The following is a 20,935-nucleotide window of genomic DNA, read 5'->3' as shown; positions in this document are numbered from 1 at the left end:
GCGGATGACACAAAAGTCGGTGGAGTTGTGGATAGTAAGGAAGGAAGTGGTAGGTTACAGCGGGATATAGATAAGTTGCAGAGCAGGGCAGAAAGGTGGCAAATGGAATTCAATGTAGCTAAGTGTGAAGTCATTCACTTTGGTAGGAGTAACAAGATGATGGATTACTGGGCTAATGGTAGGCTACTTGGTAGTGTGGATGAGCAGAGGGATCTTGGTGTCTATGTACACAGATCTCTGAAAGTTGCCACCCAGGTAAATAGTGCTGTGAGGAAGGCATATGGTGTACTGGGCTTTATTGGTAGAGGAATTGAGTTCCGGAGTCCTGAGGTCATGTTGCAACTGTATAAGACTCTGGTGCGGCCTCATCTGGAGTATTGTGTGCAGTTTTGGTCGCCATACTATAGGAAGGATGTGGAGGCATTGGAACGAGTGCAGAGGAGGTTTACCAGGATGTTGCCTGGAATGGTAGGAAAATCTTATGAGGAAAGGCTGAGGCACTTGGGGCTGTTCTCATTGGAGAAGAGAAGGTTTAGGGGAGATTTGATAGAGGTGTATAAGATGATTAGGGGTTTAGATAGGGTCGACACTGAGAACCTTTTACTGCTAATGGAGTCAGGTGTTACTAGGGGACACAGCTTTAAATTAAGGGGTGGTAGGTATAGGACAGATGTTAGGGGTAGATTCTTTACACAGCGGGTTGTGAGTTCATGGAATGCCCTGCCAGTAGCAGTGGTGAACTCTCCTTCTTTATGGTCATTTAAGCGGGCATTGGATAGGCATTTGGAAGTTATTGGGCTAGTGTAGGTTAGGTAGGATTCGGTCGGCGCAACATCGAGGGCCGAAGGGCCTGTACTGCGCTGTATCTTTCTATGTTCTATGTTCTATGTTTTAGCAATGAAGTAAAATTGGACAAGCTTGACTTGATTTCCCTTGAGGGGAGATCTGATAGAAGCTTACAAAATTATGAGCAGTATGGACAGAATGGACAGTCAGAGTCTTGTACCCAAGATAGGACATAGGTTTAAGGTAAAAGGGGGTAAGTTTTAAGATGATGTGAGAGATACAGAGGGTGGTAAGTGCCTGGAATGCACTACCAAAGGAAACGGCAGAGATGTATACAATAGCAACATTTAAGAGTAATCTTGACAAATTTATGAATAGGCAGGGAATCGAGGGATATGGACCACGTAGAGACAAAAGGTTTTTAGTTTAGAAAGGCATTTTTTTTGGTGCAGTCTTGGCGGGCCAAAGGGCCTGTTCTTGTGCTGTACTTTTCTTTGTTCTTGTTCACGCAACTCTACCCTAACACTGGAGCTCAATGAGATCAATGATGAAGCACAAAAGTGGTCTATACCTTAAATGATATGACAAATACTCCTTCTGTTTCACTTCCATATTTTTGAATGGCTGCTGGATCCTCGGTTACCATAACAACTGGCATCAATCCTGCAAGATGATTATAATACCAGACTGTGGCATAGTAAATACACCTGGAATAAATAATGTGTGTTTGCATTATTTTCTTTGTTTGACTGAAATGTCTAATGTTTTGTTTAACGGTGGGATGAAGAACATACAGGGCTTTCAATACTTATCAACTTCCAACTGAGCTCAGAATACTTTTTTCCCTAATTTCAAATTTTCTCCAAATCAAAATACAGACAACAATGATCAAATGATAGTACCAGATAACCACAAAATAAAATATTTCACTCAACACAAAAAAAACACATTTATCAATAACTTCTGCCCTCCTACAACATACTAGACCTCTCAACAACGTAGAGATCGGGTATACATCCTCTCACACACAATTCCCACCAAGTCAAGAATCCATTCAAAAGCATTATATTGTTATACTCAAATCGAACTCTCAACATATTCCATTAAAAAAAGACTAGAATTACATATTTTCCAGTGATATTGCCAGGTGACTGTGTGGGTTTGCACATTCTCCCAGTGTCTGCACGGGTTTCCTCTGGGTGCTCTGGTTTCCTCCCAATCCAAAGATTAGGTGAATTGGCCATGCTAAATTGCCCATAAAGTTCAGGGATGTGTAGGTTAGGTACGTGAGTCATGGGAAACGCAAAGCAATAAGGTAGGGGTCTGGGTGGGTTACTCTTGGAGGTGTGGAGCTGTGGGGCCAAATGGCCTGTTGAAAAAAATGAAGTTTTTCTTAGAATTGTACAAATTAATTTTCCTTTTCCCTATTCTAAATCTCTCGTGCTTAATCTTGTAATTATTGCGAAAGTGGAAACTGCAGATGCGAGTCTAGATTAGAGTGGTGCTGGAAAAGCACAGCAGTTCAGGCAGCATCCAAGTAGCAGGAAAATCGATGTTTTGGGCAAAAAACCTTTCCTCAGAAATGAAGCTGGGAGCCTCGGGGGGTGGAGAGATAAATGGGAGGGGGGGGGGGTTGGCGCTGGGGGCAAGGTAGCTGAGAGTGCAATAGGTGGATGGAGGTGGGGGTGAAGGTGATAGGTCAGAGACGAGGGTGGAGTGGATAGGTGGGAAGGAAGATTGACAGATGGGACAGGTCATGAGGATGGTGCTGAGCTGGAAGGTTGGAACTGGGGTAAGGTCGGCGGAGGGGAAATGAGGAAGGTGGTGAACCCCACCACCAGAGATATAAGATTAGATTCCCTACAGTATGAAAACAGGCCCTTCGGCCCAACAAGTCCACACCAACCCTCCGAAGAGTAACCTATCCAGAACCATTCCCTTATGCTATATTTACGCTTTCTAATGCACTAACACTATAGGCAATATTAGCATGGCCAATTCACCTGACCTGCACATATTTCCCTCCCCACCTCTATGCACTTTCCATAAAGACTGTTCCCTCTGAACTACCTGGTTAGGACCATGCCCCCTAACAGCCCACCCTCCCCTCCTGCCACCGCAGGAATTGCAAAACCTGTGCCCACATCTCCTGCCTCACCTCTGTCCAAGACCCCAAAGGAGCCTTCTACATCCATCAAAGTTTCACCTGCACTTCCACACATGTCATTTACATCCGTTGCTCTCAAAGTGGTCTCATTTACATTGGGGAGACTGGCCGCTTACTTGCGGAGCACTTCAGAGGACATCTCCAGGACACCAGCACCAATCAACCCCACTGCCCCATGGCTGAACATTTCAACTCCCCGTCCCACTCTGCCGAGAACATATAGGTCCTGGGCCTCCTCCATCGCCACTCCCTTACCACCTAAATCCTGGAGGAAGAATGCCTTATCTTTTGCCTTGGAAACCTTCAACCCCATGGCATCAATATGGACTTCACCAGTTTCCTCATTTCCTCTCCCTCACCTTACCCCAGTTCCAACCTTCCAACTCAGCACCGTCTTCATAACCTGTCCCATCTGTCAATCTTCCTTCCCATCTACCCGCTCCACCCACCTCTCTGACCTATCACCTTTACCCCCACCTCCATCCACCTACTGCACTCTCAGCTACCTTCTCCCCAGCCTCATCCCTCCCATTTATCTCTCCACTCCTAAGGCTCTCTGCCTCATTCCTGATGAAGGGCCTCTGCCAGCAACATCAATTTTCCTGCTCCTTGGATGCTGCCTGACCTGTTGTGCTTTTTCAGCACCACTCTAATCTTGTAATTATGGCGCCTCATTCTTGATCTCCTCAACTACTGGAAACAATATTCTTTCTACCCTGCTTTATTCTTGTCCATACATGGCTTAGGCAGTACTATTTTAATTTTTTAATTACAATTATAGCAAGATATACTTATGACAGCCACAGTGCACTTGCTGACCATTACAAATTACTTCTTATAATTCTGAAATGCGAATGTTATCCAATTTCTACATTTAAATAAAGATAATATTCTGTGCACCTTCCAAACATGTATAATATAGAGTGTGAATTAAAGACTAAAACACAAGATTTACAGTAAGCATTCAAGATTTTTAAAAAGCTCCAAACATCTCAGGTTGGATTTCAACAACAGACCTGGTCTGCCATTTTTCTAGAGATTCTCCGTGCTCTCTCGGTACATATGAGTACAGCTGGAATTCATTGAAGAACAACACACATTCATGACGAGCATCCTTCAGTAGGTTCCGCAATTTGTTGTAATGTCTGTAATGAAACAGCCAATGAGTATGATCAGATTGGCTCCAATATTTTTCCATTTTACATCTTCAAAATTGTATTATTTGTTTACCTTTTTTCCCCCTTATACCTTTATTCAATCACCTTTATCATAGTGATAGAGGTGAAAGAGACCCTTTGGTCCAACTTGTCCATGCCTACTAGCAAATTAATCTAGTCCCATTTGCTAGCATTTGGCCCATATGTCTCTAAACTCTTCCTATTCATTTACCCATCCAGATACCTTTTAAATCTTGTAATTGCACCTGCCTCTACCACTTCCTCAGGCAGTTCATTCTAAACACACACCATCCTCTGCATGAAAACGCTGCCCCTCAGCTCCCTTTTCTATCTTTCCCCTCCCACCTTAAACCTTGCCCTCTAGTTTTGAACTTCCCTACACTGGGAAAAATACCTTGGCTATTCATCCTATCCATTCCTCTCAATATTTTATAAACCTCTATAACGTCACCCCTCAGTCTCTGACAGTTTGGGGGGAAAATACCCCAGCCTACACTGTCTCAGTCTATAGCTCAAACCCTCCATTCCTGGCAACATCCTTGTAAATCTTTTCTAAACCCTTTCAAGTTTAACAACGTCTCTCCTATAGCAGGGAGACCAGAATTGAACACACTGTTCCAAAATAGATTCGAATAATTTGAATTGAATTTATTATCATGTGTACCTAGGCACAGTGAAAAGCTTTATTTTGCGAGCAATACAGGCAGATCACAGAGTTAAGTAGCACAGATAGTAAATAATAGGTAATCAGCGGCAAAAACAAAAACACAGGTACAGGCAAATGCTAAGGGTTTGAGAGTCCATTCAGTATTCTTACAACAGCAGTGTAGAAACTGTTTTGAAACTAGCTGGTGCGTATGTTCAGGCTTCTGCACTTTCTCCCCGATGGTAGAGGTTGTAGAAAAACATTGCCAGGGTGGGATGGATCTTTGAGAATGCTGACGGCCTTTCCTTGATAGTGAGCCTGATTCTATCGATGGGAGGTTGACCTTTGTGATTGTCCGGGCTGAGTTCACCACTCTCTGTAGCCGTCTCCGAACTTGAATGGTAGAGTTGCCATACCAGGTAGTGATACATCCAGTCAGAATGCTCTCGATGGCACACCTATAAAAGTTGGCAAGGGTATTCGCTGTCATACCAAATTTCCTCAGCTGCCTGAGGTAGAAGAGATGTTGCTGGGCCTTTGTAACTAGTGCATCCATGTGAAGAGTCCAAGAAAGCTTGTTGTGGATGACCACACCCAGGAGCTAGACACTCTTCACTCGTTCCACCTCTGTTGTATAGGGGGGCATGAGTAACATCCCGCCAAAAGTCAATAATGAGTTCCTTGGTTTCGCCAGCATTGAGAGCTAGGTTGTTCACAGTGCACCATTTTTCCAAGTCTTCCACCTCCCGTCTAATACATCAATGATTTGTTTTCATTAAAATAAGTAGACATTGCTAAAAGAAGCACATTTCTGACAATGCTGCACACCCATAATACTATATTCAACCTGTAATACTACAAATTCTAGATTGTATATTGAGGCTCCATAACAGATCTCAAACCCTTAACTCTGATTCAAAGACAAAAGTACTACCAATTGAGCACCAATATTGGCATTTTCTGTTTTTATTCCGTAATTTCAGCATGCATAATATTGTACAATGTGAAGTGAGTTTTGGTCCATCTTAAACCAGCTATCAATGGGTATTTGTGCTCAGCTGTACAATACACATTGCTCCCAATATGTTCAAGAAAACGGAGCTTTGCAGGTTTACATTTGATCACAAATAAATATCTACATTTATCAGAGTCAGAATTCTTGTGATAGGTTTAGTATTATTGACTGCTGATTTTCCTGTTATCTTTACAAACACTCAAAAGGAAGAAGTGCATATTTGTGTGTAATTCTACTCCAGGTGTTCTAAAGTTATATGACTGTTTTGTCTTCATATGTAAAAAAATTAGCTTTTGTTAATTGGTTGTGAAATTACAATTCCTAAGTTTTGTGAGCTTGCCAGAATGAAAGGACTGTTAATTTTCTGTGTATATAACCAATTAATGTTCAAACCCAGCAAGTTCTTAAAAATAATGAAAAGGCTAAGGATCAAATCAGTTTGTAAAGGCAAACAGCAAAGTGGCATAAATTAATCAGTAAATTCAGGACATTCATAACTCATCACATGTTTTTTCACCCACTGAATTTGTTAGCTAATTTGTGAAATATAAAGCCATGCATTATGGAAAATTAATGCTGTGTTAATAAAGACTTGAATCATTAACTTTATGTTGCAGAAGAATACACAGGATAACAGAACAAATGACGAATGGCACAGGATTAAAGACAGACTTCTGGTTAGTTTTGCTTGGTGATATGGAAATATGTAAATAAATTGTACTAATCTTGTTGGTTCAAAAGTAAAGCAGCAACAACTTGCATGTATATAGTGCTCTGATGGCATTACAATGTAGCAAATACTTCACAGAAGCCTTTATGAAGCAAAATTTAAGGTGGAATCAAAAAATGGCAAACTTTTAAGGATAAAGGCCAAAATCTTGTCAAGGATATAGGTTTCAAGCAGCATCATAAAGGAGTAAGTAAGCAGCACAATTAAGGGCCTGAGCTGAAGATATGAGGTGCGCAAGAGGGTAGGCTTGGAAGAAGATAGGAATTTTGGAGTTTTATGGGGCTGAAGACGATGGAACTAATTAATAAGAAAATTAGTTAACTGAAGAAATTAATGTGACAGGATTACAGCTAGATTCTCCTCATACAGAACGGCATTTCAACATTTGGTACAATGATGAATGTTGAGGGTCAGCTACTGGGAAAAGAGATTTTCCAATAAATACTTTGGGAATCAACTAAAGTACAATAAAAATACGCATTACTCTGCAGACTAAAGGTGTAAACCTTAATACATGAACAAGACATGATCATTCCCATGCAGCTTGCTATATTGTCAACATTTTGATAGAGAAATTTGCCAAGTGTATGACTAACTAAAATTAGGGAGATGGTGAACACAAATACTGAGCTCTGACCTGTAATGCATTACAACCAGACATGATGGCTAGAAGTGCAAGTACAATGTTTTAAACATATAAGAAAGGAATACTGCATCTATAATTCCAAGAAAATTATTAATACTTAACATTTCAAGAATCTAATTGATCTTGAACAGAATGAAAGCATCGAACGACAAATGAAAAAAAAATCCAGCTTGCCAAAAGTTAATCTTACTCAAATTAGTAGCTAGACACTAGTTACATCAACTGATTTCCATCAAAAGGGAAATGAATTTGACATTCAATTCCTGTAACAGATAAGATACTCACAAAGAATGTTCCTCTTTCACATCTAAAAATATTAGCCCATTTGGTAAAGACTCTCCTGCTGTTACAGAGCTGTTTACAACCAGTCCAAGAACAGATATCAATGAAAAGTTTTTCAACTGTTATTTTCAAATAAATTTAGAAGTTCTGATTCATTAAAGACACAAACTGTTTGAAAAGATTTAAGTTTCTATGCTATAAATTAAACAAATTGGGAAAAGTTAAGGCCTTTAAAGTTGTTAAAGGCTTCCATGAAAATACCACAGAAGGTAAGTGGAGGCAGCAGGCACAGAAATCCATACTGCACAGAGGGAATTAAATGAACAACAGGGACAAAATTAACAGCAATCTGTTAAGTTGATGGTCTTTGATTAAAATAGCCCAAGGCTTTTAACAGACACCCAATCCTCAAGGGAAATTTTTCCAAAATGTTAGCGAGCAGTTGATTTTACTTACTGTAAATTTAACCATTTGATGACTTGAGTACACAATATTCCTTCTTGAAAATTAAAGGTATAACCAGATGCTTTGAGTTATTTGAAAAAAATGTTCAAAATCAAGACACTTTGTTTGATGATATTGATTTTCCAAAATATTTTATGAACATTAGTTATATTATATTTTCTCAATCTTTTATTTCCAAATCTAACTGAGTTAAGTATAATTTCTCATGAAACAAATAGGACAGTGTAACTTTTAAAGCATCAAAGGCCAACTTAGTGATCACTTAAAACTGTTTACATACAAACAGGCTTATTGAATATTGTCTATTTAAGCAACAATTTGTTTTTTATAAAACACGTTAAAATTAAAAACTTAAAGAGTACTTTATAGATCTGGATTGGTAAGGGAATCAAAGGTTATGGGAGAATGAAGGAGAATGGGATGGGGAGCATACCAGCCATGATCGGATTGTGCAGAACGCCCTTTGGGACAAAAAGCCTAATCCTGCTCCTATGTCTTGTGGTCTTGCTCTTGAGTGGAGCAGCACTGACATTAGATTAGATTAAATTCCCTACAGTATGGAAACAGGCCCTTCAGCCCAGCAAGTCCACACAGACCCTCCAAAGAATAACCCACCCAGACCCACTGCCCCACCCCACATTTACCCCCGACTAATGTACCTAACACTACGGCCAATTAACCTGACCTGCACATCTTTGAACTGTGGGAGGAAACCTGAGTACCCGGAGGAAACCCACACAGACACGGGGAGAATGTGCAAACTCCACACTGAGAGTTGCCCGAGGCAGGAATTGAACCTAGGTCCCTCGCGCTGAGAGGCAGCGGTGCTAACCATTGAGCCACCGTGCCGCCCTATGAAAGGCCAAATGGCCTCATTCTGTTTTGTAACTATTCTGTAAATCTATCATAGGAAACATAGAACAGACCATGGCTGTACTTTCTAGAAAGGAGCTAACTGAAGGAGTCCTGAAAGAGCTTTTCAAGATTTTGTCAGAGATTGATAAGTTAGACAGAGAGAAAGATATTTCCACTTGTGGTTGAGGTCATAAACATGAAATAGTCTCTGTGCTGTAAAAAAATTTCTAATGCTGTGTACAAGTAAATCAGCAAATTTCTATAGGTACACTTGTAGAGGACCCTTGCTAAACCTCAGCTGGAGTACTGTCTATCACTGTGGATACCACATTTCAGGAAAGATGCAAATACTTTGGAGAGAGAGTGCAGAAGTGACTTACAAGAATGGTTCCATGTGGGATTGGCAGGTTTCAGGTATAAGAAGAGGCTGAATAGGCTGGGGCTTTTTTCCCCTAGAGTGCAGGAAGCTGAGGGAAGACTTTATAGAGGTTTATAAAATCATGAGGGAAAGATATAAAAGGGATCAGAGGGGTAACTTTTTCACACAGAGACGGTGGCATGTATGGAATGAGCTGCCAGAGATGGTAGAAGGAGGTACAATTACAATATTTAAAAAACATCTAGATGGTTATCTGAATAGAAAGCATTTAGAGGGATATAGCCCAAATTCTGGCAAATGGGAACAGACTAATTTAGAATATCTGGTTGGCACAGATGCATTGGACTGAAAGGTCTGTTTCCATACTGTACAACGTTATGACTCTATGAACAGTAGTGAGTGAAACAGAATGCGAAGTTAGCCATATTAGGACAGAGCAGTAAAAACACAGAACTACATTGTTTTGAAACTGAATTTTGAAGAATGAAATATAGAAACTGCGGGTTTTACAAGGGAAGATGGAACATGTTTGCACAGTATATTAGGGAACGTAATGCATTGTGCAGCTGGCAAAACTTCTCTCTCTGCCAATTTGTTGTGAAAGACGTGACCTTGATTCCCCTGTTCACAGATGGCATCAAGACCTGGACAAAGTGTTAAATTTAGAAATTCAACAGAAGTTTAACTCAATTTTTTTTTAGCCAGGAGCTACTAGCAGGTGAAGCATTAAACAGGACATAGTTACATTTGGATAATTTTAATGGTTGATTTAAACAAGACAAATCTTGGGTCTACACAAGGATTATAGTGCAATAGATCCTCAACTAGGATCATGATTAACTTAAATAAAAGCAAAATACTGCAGGTAATGAAAATCTGAAATAAACCAAGAAAGAGAGGGGAACTCAGCAGATCAGGCAGCATCCCTGGAGAGAGAAACAGAATTAACGTTTCGAGTCTGGTATGACTCTTTTTCAGAACTGAGTTTTAGAACTAATTCTTAGTTCTAGATTCACCCACAGGAGGAAACATCTGTTTCTTTCATTGTGGATACCACATTGCAGGAAAGATGCAAATACTTTGGAGAGAGAGTGCAGAAGTGATTTACAAGAATGGTTCCATGTGGGATTAGAAGGTTTCAGGTTTCACTGTAATGACCCTTCAGATCTTATATGTTACAAGCAAGTCACATCGTACACTTATAAATTCCATCAGATACAAGATTAGTCTGTCCAACCTTTCCATGTGACACATTCCAGATATTAGTTTAGTAAATCTTCTTTGAACTTCATCCAAAAAAACTTAAGAATCTTCCTTAAATAAGGAGACCAATACTGTACACAGTATTCCAGATGTGGCCTCAGCAATGCACTGTATAACTTGAAAGCGTGTTGCTGGAAAACACAGTAGGTCAGGTAGCATCCGTGGAGCAGGAGAATTGACGTTTAGGGCATAAGCCCTTCATCAGGAATCCTGATGAAGGGCTTTTGCCCTAAACGTCAATTCTTCTGCTCCACGAATGCTACCTGACCTACTGTGTTTTCCAGCAACACACTCTCAACTCTGATCTCCAGCATCTGCTGTCATCGCTTTCTCCAATGCACTGTATAACTAAAATATCAACTCCCAATTTTTGTATTCAATTCCCCTCACATTAACAGTAATGTTTATTTGCTTTCCTAAGTACTTACTATACCTAATGCAAATCAATCACTAGGATACCCTGACGTCTTTGCTAGATATGCCTTTTTTATTCTTCATGCTACAAGGAGAATTTCACATTTTCCCCAAGATATTTAGCTACTCACTCAATCTATTCATGACCTAAAAATTCAATTGAAAGTTTGTCCCAATAACAATGACCATGAAACTATATTGGTTACCGCAGAACCCATCTAGTTCATTAATGTCCTGAAGGAAAGAAAATCTACCATTTTTACCTGGTCTGGTCTACATGTGAGTGTGCAGGAGATTGGCATTTCGGGTGTAAGCCCTTCATCAGGAAACATCGATTCTCCTACTCCTCGGATGCTACCTGCTGTACTTTTCCAGCACCATACTCTAGACTCTAATCGCCAGCATCTGCAGTCCTCACTTCCTCCTGGTCTACATGTGACTCCAAATCAACAGAAATACAGTTGACTCTCAAATACAGGAGCAGAAGTAGATAATTCAACCCATTAAGTTTGCTTCACCAAGTAAACACAAGTCTGATAACCCTTAACTCCACTTTCCTGCCTTTTACCCTTGATTCCTTTACTGATTAAGTACTTGTCTAATCAACCCCTTTAATACATTTAATGATACAGCCTCTATAGCTCTATACAGTAAAGACTTAAACAGATTCAAAACCCTCTGAGAGAAGAAATGCCATCTCCTCTTTATTTTAAATGGGTGACCCCTTAATCTGGGATTGCACCTCCGATCCTAGACTCTTCTACTAAGAGAATGATATTATTCAACAACTTCAACTCACAGACAACAGCAATACGTGAAACAAATCAAATGTCAATTTACACAGTACAAAGAAATGTGAGTCACAGGAGGTTGTGACTTCACAGTATTGCATCCAGTGATGTGGCACCTTGAGTAATGCCTCCTGTTTCAGTCATAAACAGAATGAACATATTGCAGCACTGGAGGCAGTGCAGAGAAGCTCCCAACATTAATGAGTATTGTCAAAAATCTGAATTGTAAGAAAAACATTGAACAAGGTTGAGTTTTTTACTCTTGAATACAACAGGAAGATCTTATAGGGGAACAGTCGATAAGATAGTTAAGGGAACTGAAAAGGTAAGATCTGGAATATCTATTTAAGCTAAAGGAAGACGGGGGAGAAGGAGATGTAACTTTCAGCTAGTCAAAATTTTCACCCAAAGGGTGAAGAACATACAGAATAAACTTCCTGGAAAAGTAATGAAGTTAAAATGAGTAACTTTTTTCATTTGTTCTCAGAAGATAGCAATACATCTAAGGCTGTACTGTATTTATGTTTTTATAGCCGACCAACAGTTATTATTCTAAAATGTTGGTAGAATTTAGTAAACAGCTGAAGGATTTTTAACTGTACTGACCGAGTAGTATTGAAAGAAAACCATAATAAATCCAAATCAGAATGCAATTCTGAGACAATGGTGTTTGCTGAGAACACTGCTGCTATTGCTCTTCTCAGCAGTTGCGCCCACTAGGAAGCAGGTGCTGTGGAAGTTTCCTTGATTAATTTGTGCAATGGATTTTGTAAACTGAACACACTGCATCCACTGTGCGTCAGCAACAGAGCAGTAAACATGCAGTATAGCAGCAGTAACCCTAAATTAACTGAATTATTCTGCCTTTGTTGTGCTGAATACCCCTTTCACACATAGCGTACAAGTTGTGTATTGTAAACTAGAGGAAGACCAGAGATCACACAGTGGTTAAATAACTCCCCCAAGCACCAAAACAACAAACGACATTCATGTGATTAGGAAAGTGGCAGGAAAGTGGAGTTAAGGGTTATCAGACTTGTCGTGATTGCTTGGTGGAGTGAACTTGATGGGTTGAATTGTCTACTTCTGCTCCTTTGTTTTATTTGAGAGTCAATTGCATTGCTGTAGATCTGGAGTCACATGTATCAACATTCATGCTAATCCTGCATCAGACGATGAGAAAATCCACATGCAACAATGAAATGATTGAGAGTTTGAATATTCCAGAACAATAAAGAGTCTCTCACTACTTTAGACTAATTGCTCAACAGAGAGACAGAGATAGAACAATAGACAATGACATTGCTAAAAATACTCATTAATATAGTATCAATCAAACAATGAGGAAAAAGAAAAGAAAGGCAGAGATACACAGAACAAGGCAAAGCAGAGAATGAATGTTTCACAAATCCCACTCATGCTGCAATTGAGATTTCAATGTCATAAAATCTTACAAGGTCATGAGTTTATGAATGAAAAAAAAATCAGTTCACAGTGCAGCATGAACTCAACCAGCAGTCATTGTGATATCTTTCCCCTCTGGCTCAAAAGATGCCATACAATCTGTTATAAACCAGAGCAAACTCTCTCAAAATATATTAAGATGACAGGATCGAGGCTAACATTTTCTTATATTAAAGGCAAGTGCCATGTGCTGCATTCCGGATACAATTTGATTGATCAAGCTACTACTCGTGAAGTAAAACACATTTTATCATATATTATAGTTAAACTATAACAACAAAAAAATTGGAATAACAACTCTATCAGAAAATAGGATAATAAATTATGTAACTACTAAACTGTAACTATCCCAATATAGTAACATCCCATAAGCAGACCCTTGGCAAAGGGAAATTCAGTTAAATAGACTGTCTCATATGCAATTTTCTAGCCCAGGAGGAAAAACATCAAGAGAAAACTCAGACAAAGTAGCATGGAAGGATGTACTACACCTTCCAAACCCAGCTACAAGACCCCAGCAACTGCTCCTGAGAAACTAAAACTAAAAATCCTGATTGCCACACACCCAATCAGACTATTTCTATTGTTCTTTTAAAAAAAAACCAAGGCCTCACAAACTGTTTACTTTATTGGATTCAAATAGACAGCTCTTCACTTAAAAAAAAATGAAGACCAAATACACCTCTTAAAGCCATAGAATAGTCACAAATCTAAAAGGGAAATGTTTTTGTTATGGGTTTAGAGTAATGTTTAATAAATCGAAAAAGTTTGTGTCTCCAAAATCCTATCAAGACATTTCACAGTTGAATTGGTTATTGCCTGCACTCTATCGGGGTAGATAATAAGGAATTTCGTATAATGTTTTACTGAGATGGCAATGCCTCTTAAATCTAGCATAACGATAAAAAATATAGACAGCATTCAATGACATGCCTAATATTGTGTCCTACTAAATACTAGATTTACTTAAACAAATCTAGTTTTCTCATTTACAATATGTAGAACAAAACATATTTCCTTCATAAAATAAGTAACATATATCTTCATTTTACACAGGGGGTTGTTGTGATCTGGAATGTACTATCTGAAAGTACGTTGGAAATAGATTTGATAAAAATTTTGAAAATTGGACAAATCCTTGAAGAGAAATATTACAGGAATACAGGGAACAAGCACGGCAGTGAGATCAATCGAATAACTCTACAGAAGGACCGGCACAGGTACTATGGGCTGCTAAGCCTCCTTCCATGGGGGAGGCAGTCAAATCAAAAGTGAAAATCAGCATAAGAGAATTGGAAAAACATATGTACTAGTAAAACACATTGATCCTTGATTTCTGCTTTAACAAAGCATATTAAGTACTTACTACCTTTTAAGCAAAGACATGGCTTTTCATAGAATGATGTGTTCTTCTTATCAGATGTGCAAGATCAGGGAGCATCTCAATGTTCCTGGAGACTATGTTTACAGGAAGTGTGTTTGGTTGTGAATCCTATCAGATCACAGATCGCTGGGAGTGGCATTTAGAAGTAAAGACAAATTTACAGGAGCTAGGGGCATTTGCGGAATGGCAATTTCAGCAAAGTAGAGTAACTGCAGATACAGTCAAGTGGAATACTATAAGGAAAGTAAGCGAGGAAAGCAGGTAGTGCAGGACTCTTTTGTGGTTATTCCCATCTCAAACACATATGCTGATTTGGATACTTTATGGGGTTATGACCTCTCAGGGGAATATAGCACTGACAGCCAGGTTTCTGGTGCTGTGACTGGCTACTGTAAAGAGGGGTATATCAAGTTCAAAGCAATCGATTGTGATAGGGGACTTTCTAGTCAAAGGCACAGATGCGGCCATCAGCGAGACGTCAGAATGGCGTGCTGCCTCCCTGGTGCCAGAGTCAAAGATATCACCGAGTGGGTGCAGGATATTCTGAAAGAGGAGAGAAACCAGCAGGTCATTGTCATTGGTAACAACGTGTACATCGGTAGAGAAAGGGACAAAGTTCTGCACAGAGAATATCGGAAATTAGGCAGGAGATGACAAAGTAGGTCACTGAGGGTAGTAATATGTGGATTACTCCCAGTGCCATGCGCTAGCAAGAGGAGGAATAAAAGGATGTGTGGCTAATGAGCTGGTGTAAGGGGCAAAGATTCACATTTTTGGACCATTGGGATCTCTTGTTGGGTAGAAGTAATCTGTATACAAAGGACAGGTTGTACCTGAATTGGAAGAAAACCCATACACTGGTGGGGAGAAAGAGATCTTGGATATCTGCAAGAACAATGGGGTTGTAATGATAGGGGTATGTTGTTGAACAAAGAGACCCAAGTGTGCTTGTTCATAAGTTCCTTCAAACTGGAGTTGCAGGTAGACACTTGTCTTCATTGGTCAATGCATTGAGTACAGGACTCCTGTACGTCACGTTGCAGATTCCACATTGATAGTCACCCAAGGCTGGAATCAAACCCAGGTCCCTGGCACTGTGAGGCAGCAGTGCTAGCCACTAAGTCACTGTGCTGCCCTCAAAGGAATATGTAATCTTTCTTTAGTGTTCCCAAAGATAAAGAGCATCTGAATGCTTTCTTATTGAGGGCTGCCTACAAATGACCACCTGAGGGGCCATGGATTGATTTCAGAACTCCTTCTCAATATAACAAAAGTTGCCCTAAACAAATCTGTCCCATACATTACTCATAAACAATTTTGCCAGCCAAGGTAATATATAAAATAACAAAAATCGAGGAAATATCAGAAATTCAGTTATATTTGTACACTATAACTTATCTTGTCTGGAATAATTGGAACTAAGACATATTGTGATTTTCCAGATTACAAACTTCATAAATTGCTGAACCACATATGTGAATGAGAAAACAGCATCTATATAATTCTTATAAAGGGTAGAATGCCTTCAAGTAATATTTAGTTACTTTTCATTATAATCACCAGAAAGCTTGATTAGATTAGATTATTTACAGTGTGGAAACAGGCGCTTCGGCCCAACAAGTGTACACCGACCCTCCAAACAGCAACCCATCCAGACCCATTCCCCTACATTTACCCCTTCACCTAATACTACGGGCAATTTAACATGGCCAATTCACCTAACTGGCATATTTTTGTACTGTGGGAGGAAACTGGAGCACCCAGAAGAAACCCACTCAGACATGGGGAGAACTTGCAAACTCCACACAGACAGTTGCCCGAGGTGGGAATCTAACCCAGGTCTCTGGCACTGTGAGGCAGCAGTGCTAACCACTGTGCCGCCCCTTGAGGTTACCACAAATATATAACTCAGGACCTCCTAAATAACAGCTCTGTTTCTTCATCATTTTGTGATTTTCCATCATCCTTGAAAACCAACTGCTTTTATTTCACTGAGAATTTGTCATGGTCTGACCTGCTTACATCTTCAACGTTACATTTGGAAGTGGCAAAACATTATGCTGACATCTCTATAGTTATTCCACAAGGGCATCATGTTTGTTACTGGCAATATCAGTCCTCTGTCTGTTGGCCATTGATAAGAGGCATGCTGCCATTGCACCCAAATTGGTGCTTTAGTGCAAATTGCTATTATTCAATGCAAATGAATTTTTAAAATTAAGGATAACAATTAAATATTACAACTTGTGTTGGTCCATCATGAGTTGCAAATCACAGATCATGGTTAAACAATTATAGTGCTGAAGCTTTAATTCATATCTGACCAGTGCTTTGCATGTTTAGATCCATCAAATATTATAGATAGAAAGCCATCACAAACCTGCGTCCCTTCTGGTGCTGGATAGCCTGACAAGCTGTCTGCATGAAGACAATGCCTCTCAATTCTGGAAACTCAAGTATCTCCAAATAATCCTGCACCACTTTCCAGTCAGGCATCAAATAATGAGTTGCACTTTCTGACAACAATTTCCCTTCTGAAACATTAAGTGAACACAGAATTAAGCAAGTAGCATAAAGGATTAAAGATTCCAATTTAATAGTATGTTAATAACACTGACATTCAGATGAGACATTTATTTACTATCTCGATGTTCAGATAAAAATAAGAGATCCCATGACACTAAGAAGAAACAAGAGCTCTCTCCATTTCCTGACTAATATCCTCCCTCAACCAGCATCAATTGCAGATTGTCCAATTACATTTTGAGATACATTTCCGACTAAAAATTGGCTTTCAGATTTACTTGCACAATAGCGTTGATTTCACTTTAAATATAATTCAGTTGTATAAATCTTAGGGTTGCCCCAAGAAAATGAAACAGATGTGTAAAGCTCCTTCTATTTTGGGAATTCTGTCCTATCATCATCATGGATATTTTTCAAGTGTCATTCTATTTGATCTTTAACTGTGGTTCAATAGGTAGCATTATCTCACCTCTGACTCAGGAGGTTGTACGATCAAGTCCCACAACAGAAACCAGACCGCTCAATCCAGGCCGACACTCAGTGCAGTACTTGAGAGAGTGCTGCACTGTCAGAAGTGTCATCTTTCAGGTGGATAGAAAATATCTTAAAAGCATTACTTCAGAGAAGAGCATGGGAGTTCTCCCTGCCATCGTGGCCAATATTTATGTTCAATCAACACCAGGAAAACAGAGTTTCTGAACAGGAAGCTGAAAATGTGTTGCTGAAAAAGCGCAGCAGGTCAGGCAGCGTCCAAGGAGCAGGAGAATCGACGTTTCGGGCATAAGCCCTTCATCAGGAATGAGGAAAGTGTGTCCAGCAGGCTAAGATAAAAGGTAGGGAGGAGGGACTTGGGGGAGGGGCGATAGAGATGTGATAGGTGGAAGGAGGTCAAGGTGTGGGTGATAGGCCGGAGTGGGGTGGGGGCGGAGGGGTCAGGAAGAAGATTGCAGGTTAGGAGAGCAGTGCTGAGTCCTTTCTGAACAGGAACTGCTGTTCTGGGATCTTGCTGTGTGCAAATTGGCTGCTGTTTCCTACATCAATGACCACGTTTCTATGCACTTCATTGGCTATAAAGCACTTTGAAAAATCCAAAGATGTGTCATATAAATACAATCTTTTCTCCATGTATTTTAATATCGTTGGGAGTTTTGTTTCGTGGCTGACTGCACCCGCTCGGCCATACTTTACCATTGTGGCACTCAGCCTGGCAGAGGGAACTGTTACAGGGAACCGACCGCCTGAGGTAATGCTCCCTCACAACTCGAACTGATTTTCCTTTGCAGCTCCTCAGGTGCAGCACCTTCTCCGTTTTTATCATTAGGTTGTCGGAAGCCAGCGGAGGAGCCATTCATCGATGCCTTTTTTTTTCCCCTTCTCGAAATGGATTCCTCGCTAAGACCCGAAGAGACCACGCTCTGCGGATGTAAACAACTCCAACAAGCGCTTTCTGCCGCCTATTTTTTGCCCGCCTCACCCGGACAGGGTTCCCGCATGTGAACCGGAAGTATAATTCGGAACTGCGGGGCAAAGGAACCAGCTGCGGGGCAACCTGACAGACCAGGAGCGCATGCGCAACGTGTTATCTGCCTTCCAATCTGAATGTATCGCACTCTTGTAAGTAATGGTTTGGAGATGCCGGTGTTGGACTGGGGTGTACAAAGTTAAAAATCTCACAACGCCAGGTTATAGTCCAACAGGTTTAATTGGAAGCCCTCCACTATCACCTGATGAAGGAGCGTCGCTTCGAAAGCTGGTGCTTCCAATTAAACCTGTTGGACTATAATCTGGTGTTGTGTGACTTTTAATCTTGTAAGTAAAGGTAAGCTACACCTAATGAGCTACATCCTTTATTTGAAACAAATCAACTCATTTTAACGAATTTCACATCTGTCTGTTTCTTTTTGATTACTTTAAATCTTTCGGAAAGCACTTCCCTACTTTAGCAATTCTGCTCAGCAATGAATCTCACTGAATATTGGGAAGTTTCTCTATTTTAGAACAAAGTTAAAAATCACACAGCTCAGGTTATGGTTCGACAGGTTAATTTGGAAGCATGAGCTCTCCTTCATCAGATAGCCCTGGAGCAAGATCATAAGACATAGAATTTAAACCAAAAGATTGGAGTCATGCAACTGAAATGATATATTGAACAAACCTAGATTGCTGTTAAGTCAATCAGCTTTCAGGATGGGTTGTGTGTTTCGGTCCATTAATATGTAAATCCCAGAACTTCTTTGAAGTCTCATTCTTGAGCTATAACAACGTTTTTATATTTAAAAAGTGGCATCTCAGATCAGTCAATGCATTAAAGGTGTCTGCCTGTATCCCAATCTTGAGTCAAACTGGTTCTATTTCCAACATAGGAATTTTTAAAATATTACATGGATCGACTGCCTATAGATTGTATGCTTTTTGAGCAAAATGGAATGTATCTGCAAATATTATACTACAAATGCAAATTCACCCCCATTGACTTAAGTGTTTATATGAAGACATGGGTGTGCTATACCTTTTTAAGAGAGTTAAAAAGCTAGCAAAAACTACCTGACAGCACCAAGTGTTCTGAAAAAAAAGTAACATTTGGTCGAACAACTCGATTAGCTGGTTGCCTGGACACAAAAACAAGTTAGAAGTTGGCCAATCAGTTTAAATTATACCCCGAAATACCCACCACCAATCAAGTTTACATTGGCTATATTGACAAACTTAAAAGCCATTGACACAATCTGATGCTCTGGGTGTTTTAAGACCGGGGAAAATTAAACAGTTGAGAGGAGAACTGCCAAGCTACCAGCATGTAAAGACTGCCTGAAAAATAGATCTAACGGTACCTTTATCGATCAGTAATCAGTGAAGCAGAACCCACGCAAAGAAGAAAAGAAGACAGGAATACAGAGAAACAAAAGATGTCGTGTTTTGAGATAAGAAGCTTTGTTTTATCGATCTTATTGGGAGTTTTATCGGACTCGTATTGTGGAAGGGGAAGGCAAGAGATAGGTTAGAGGAAGAAGTTGTAAATTGTAGTTAGTTAGTTATTCTCTTATACTTTAAGAAATAACGTTGTTAATTTTTACTTTAAATAGTTCTTGGCCACTCGAATTTTTACAGATTACTGCATGGGATGAATCTTTTCTGTATTAGTGGTGCTGGAAGAGCACCACTAATCCAGAATCTGGTTTCCAGCATCTACAGTCATTGTTTTTACCTCATTGAATCTTTTCTGTGTTGCTCTTTTAAATTAAGCAGGAGGGTTTAACTGTGTGTGTGTGTGTGTGTGTGAGAGAGAGACAGAGTGTATCATGTAGTGGGGTCAACTGTAGTGTGACATGAACCCAAGGTCCCAGTTGAGACCATCCTCATGGCTTCTGAACTTGGCTATCAGCTTCTGCTTGGCCACTCTGCATTGTTGTGTATCCCAAAGTCTGTTTTGAAGGATGGTCACCCAAAGATCCAAGGCCGAATGTCCCTGACTGCTGAAGTGTTTCCCCACTGGGAGGGAACACACCTGTCTGACGATTGTTGTGCAGTGTCCATTCATTCATCCATCATCATAGTGTCTCTTTGGTCTTGCCAATGTACCATGCCTCGGGCATCCTTGCCTGTAGCATATGAGATAGACAATGTTGGCTGAGTCACATGAGTACCTGCCACGTATGTGGTGGATGGTGTCCCACGTGTAATGATGGTATCCATGTCGACACTGACATGTCTTGCAGTGATTGCCATTGCGGGGTTGTACGGTGTTGTGGTCCATGTTATCCTGAAGGCTGGGCAGTTTGCTGTGAACAATGGTCAGTTTAAGGTTTGACTGTTGTTTAAAGGCGAGAATTGGAGGCGTTGGGAAGCTCTTGGTGAGGTGCTCATCCTCATTGATATTGTGGTGTAGACTGCGAAGAACATGGCGTGGTTTTTCCGCTCTCGGGAAGTACTGGACAACAAAGGGT

At 40.2% G+C, this 20,935-nt stretch overlaps 1 protein-coding gene across 3 annotated transcripts in view; it reads right to left on the bottom strand.

Moving 5' to 3' along the window:
* dis3l (DIS3 like exosome 3'-5' exoribonuclease) overlaps positions 1-18,436 on the bottom strand; it is a 56,400-nt gene extending 37,964 nt beyond the window's left edge. The window contains exons 1-4 of one of the 3 annotated variants that reach the window (XM_060852930.1): positions 18,180-18,436; positions 16,846-16,999; positions 3,970-4,098; positions 1,358-1,493 (exon numbers count right to left, since the gene is read on the bottom strand). In XM_060852930.1, coding sequence (XP_060708913.1) covers positions 1,358-1,493; positions 3,970-4,098; positions 16,846-16,999; positions 18,180-18,339 — 579 coding nt within the window. In that variant the 5' untranslated portion in view covers positions 18,340-18,436. Of the gene's footprint in view, positions 1-1,357; positions 1,494-3,969; positions 4,099-16,845; positions 17,000-18,179 lie in introns of those variants that run through there. The other 2 variants (XM_060852931.1, XM_060852932.1) reach the window with 2 other exon arrangements.
* Between the last annotated feature and the right edge of the window lie 2,499 nt (positions 18,437-20,935).

This window comes from Hemiscyllium ocellatum, chromosome 39 (assembly GCF_020745735.1).
Source record: "Hemiscyllium ocellatum isolate sHemOce1 chromosome 39, sHemOce1.pat.X.cur, whole genome shotgun sequence".
Taxonomy (NCBI): Eukaryota; Metazoa; Chordata; class Chondrichthyes; order Orectolobiformes; family Hemiscylliidae; genus Hemiscyllium; species Hemiscyllium ocellatum.
This window is presented reverse-complemented; position numbering and strand designations above follow the sequence as displayed.